This window comes from Austrofundulus limnaeus, unplaced genomic scaffold, assembly GCF_001266775.1.
Source record: "Austrofundulus limnaeus strain Quisiro unplaced genomic scaffold, Austrofundulus_limnaeus-1.0 Scaffold429, whole genome shotgun sequence".
Classification (NCBI taxonomy): domain Eukaryota; kingdom Metazoa; phylum Chordata; class Actinopteri; order Cyprinodontiformes; family Rivulidae; genus Austrofundulus; species Austrofundulus limnaeus.
Window position 1 is genome coordinate 108,302 of NW_013952831.1, and position 2,123 is coordinate 110,424.

Genomic DNA, 2,123 nt, shown 5'->3' on the forward strand with positions numbered 1-2,123 from the left:
CAACTAATGTAATTTGTCAACTTAATATAACCAAAAATCTAAATAAAATAATGTTGCTTCTGCTTTTTTATTGCTTTAAAAAGTCAAAGTAAAAAAGGATTTGCTGAACCTAAAATCACATTTAATTAATAATAAACAATGTTGGTAACTTGTGACAGTTTTTTAAAGTTAAACCAACAGAGTGTTTTCTTACATTTAAACTGTCATTAAGTCACATTAAACAATAATTATCTTGATGTTTTCACAGAATAATGTTTAATGAAGWGATGAAGAGTTACCCAGTCATCATCGGAGCAGAAAGGCCACTCTCTCTGAGTGGCACATTTATCATCTCTGGTTCCGTGGACCACCGGGCGGGCTCCTCTGGGGTCCACCACGGTCTGGACAGACAAGAAAATAAAATAAAATAATAATTCAACTAGTTTTAAAACATAAAACTCTTAGATTTGTTGTGATTAATGTGAGGTTTTCTGTTGTTTTAACACGTCAGAGTTTAAAACTGTTCACTATGTTTGGTTCTGGGTGATTTCTGAACAAATGAAACCAAACTACAGCAGGTCTGAAGCAGCTTTAACAAAATAAAAGTCTCAGGAAATGAGTCTCTTAAATATGTTTTTGAAGAAAAATATGAATGTTTTAACCTTGGTGTTTGTGTTCAGATTAATATGAACTGACTTTTTATTAACTGAAGAGATAAAAGCTGAATTAAAAGTGTTTCTAATGTTAATTTCTCTGCATGAAATGAATCATTTAAAGGGGATGAGAGGAACTCACCTGAGCTGCAGCCACACAGAGCAGACAGGTGATCAGACTGATCCTCCTCATGGTTCCTGTGCTTCTTCCTGAATGTTGCTCTGCTGCAGTCGGACCTTTTCAATGCTCCTGGTGGGGTCTGAAGACCCTCTGACTGTGTGTGTGTCAGCTTTGATCAGAGTTGAGCAACAGTTGTTCCTGGCTCTGACTGATGCTGTTTGTTGTCCAGCAGGGTTAAAGTCAACAGACACTCTGGACTCAAACAGGCGGCTGAGGCAGGACTTACATCTGCTTTTTCTTTTCTCTCAGATCAAACAGGGACCAAACTAATAACTGAGGCAACAAGTGTTGAAACTTTATGATGAATGAGTCAAAATGAACCAGAAACCATGACTCAGGTCTGAACTCATACTGTCATTAAAAATGTTTGTATTTGTTTCACCTGATTGGACACTCATGTTTTACAGTTTGTTCCAGAGGAAAGTTTGACAGCTCCATGATTAAAGTTATTTAAGTTAAAAGAAAATCTAATTTGTTGCTTTTGTTATTAATTATTGATGATAAAACGTTGCAGCAGTTGATATCAGGCTGCATGTTTGATCTGATCCAGTCTGTGAGGAAGGAGAGGCGCCGTGTTCAGAATCAAAAACACGTCTTTTTTAACTTTTGGTTTTGTTTATTTGGTTTTTATTTATTTTATTTAACTCTATATAGAATGTTGTATGAATGAAATAAATAAATGAATAAAATAATAAAATAAAACAAAGAAACGTCTTGTGTTTCAGTTCTAACTCAGGTAGTATTTGGTACCACCAAGTACCCAAACTGAAGTACTTGTACTCAGTTTGAGAAAAACTCATTTAATGTCATGTTGTTGTTTTTTTTTAGAAAGAAGGACATGACCTTTAACCTTTAACCTGCTGGTTCAGGCCTGTAGGGTCTGAGATCAGGCTCATTGCACAGTCTGACCTTCAGGTTGAAAACTGTCAGATTGGGATTAATCCTCGTCTCTGCAGAATGATAACCTTTGACCTTCTCAGATTTATGGGCAGACCACCTGTTGCTGCAGGTAGAGGTGGTCTCAGTCTGAGGATCAGGGACTCGTCAGCTCCTGGTCCTGAACCTCTGAGGTCCTGAGGAAGCAGCAGGACTGGATCCAGTTGTAACTCTTTAACACYGACTCAGTGGATCAGGTTGGATTTTCTTTTTCCTCTAAAAGTCTGTTTTTGTGATTTTAATATGTTTCTGAAAACATCGTAGTCATTCAAAGATAAATATTAACATAAGTGAAGCAAAACTTTAATAATTCTACCATGTTCAGCAGAAAACTGAACAGCAGGTGGAGACAAACCATCAGTTTACCTCCAGTC

General features: G+C 36.8%; 1 protein-coding gene across 1 annotated transcript in view; it reads right to left on the bottom strand.

Annotated features, from left to right (window-relative positions):
* Positions 1-937, bottom strand: part of fga (fibrinogen alpha chain) — a 6,725-nt gene extending 5,788 nt beyond the window's left edge. The window contains exons 1-2 of the mRNA XM_014024590.1: positions 775-937; positions 279-380 (exon numbers count right to left, since the gene is read on the bottom strand). Coding sequence (XP_013880044.1) covers positions 279-380; positions 775-825 — 153 coding nt within the window. The 5' untranslated portion in view covers positions 826-937. The remainder of the gene's footprint in view (positions 1-278; positions 381-774) is intronic.
* Between the last annotated feature and the right edge of the window lie 1,186 nt (positions 938-2,123).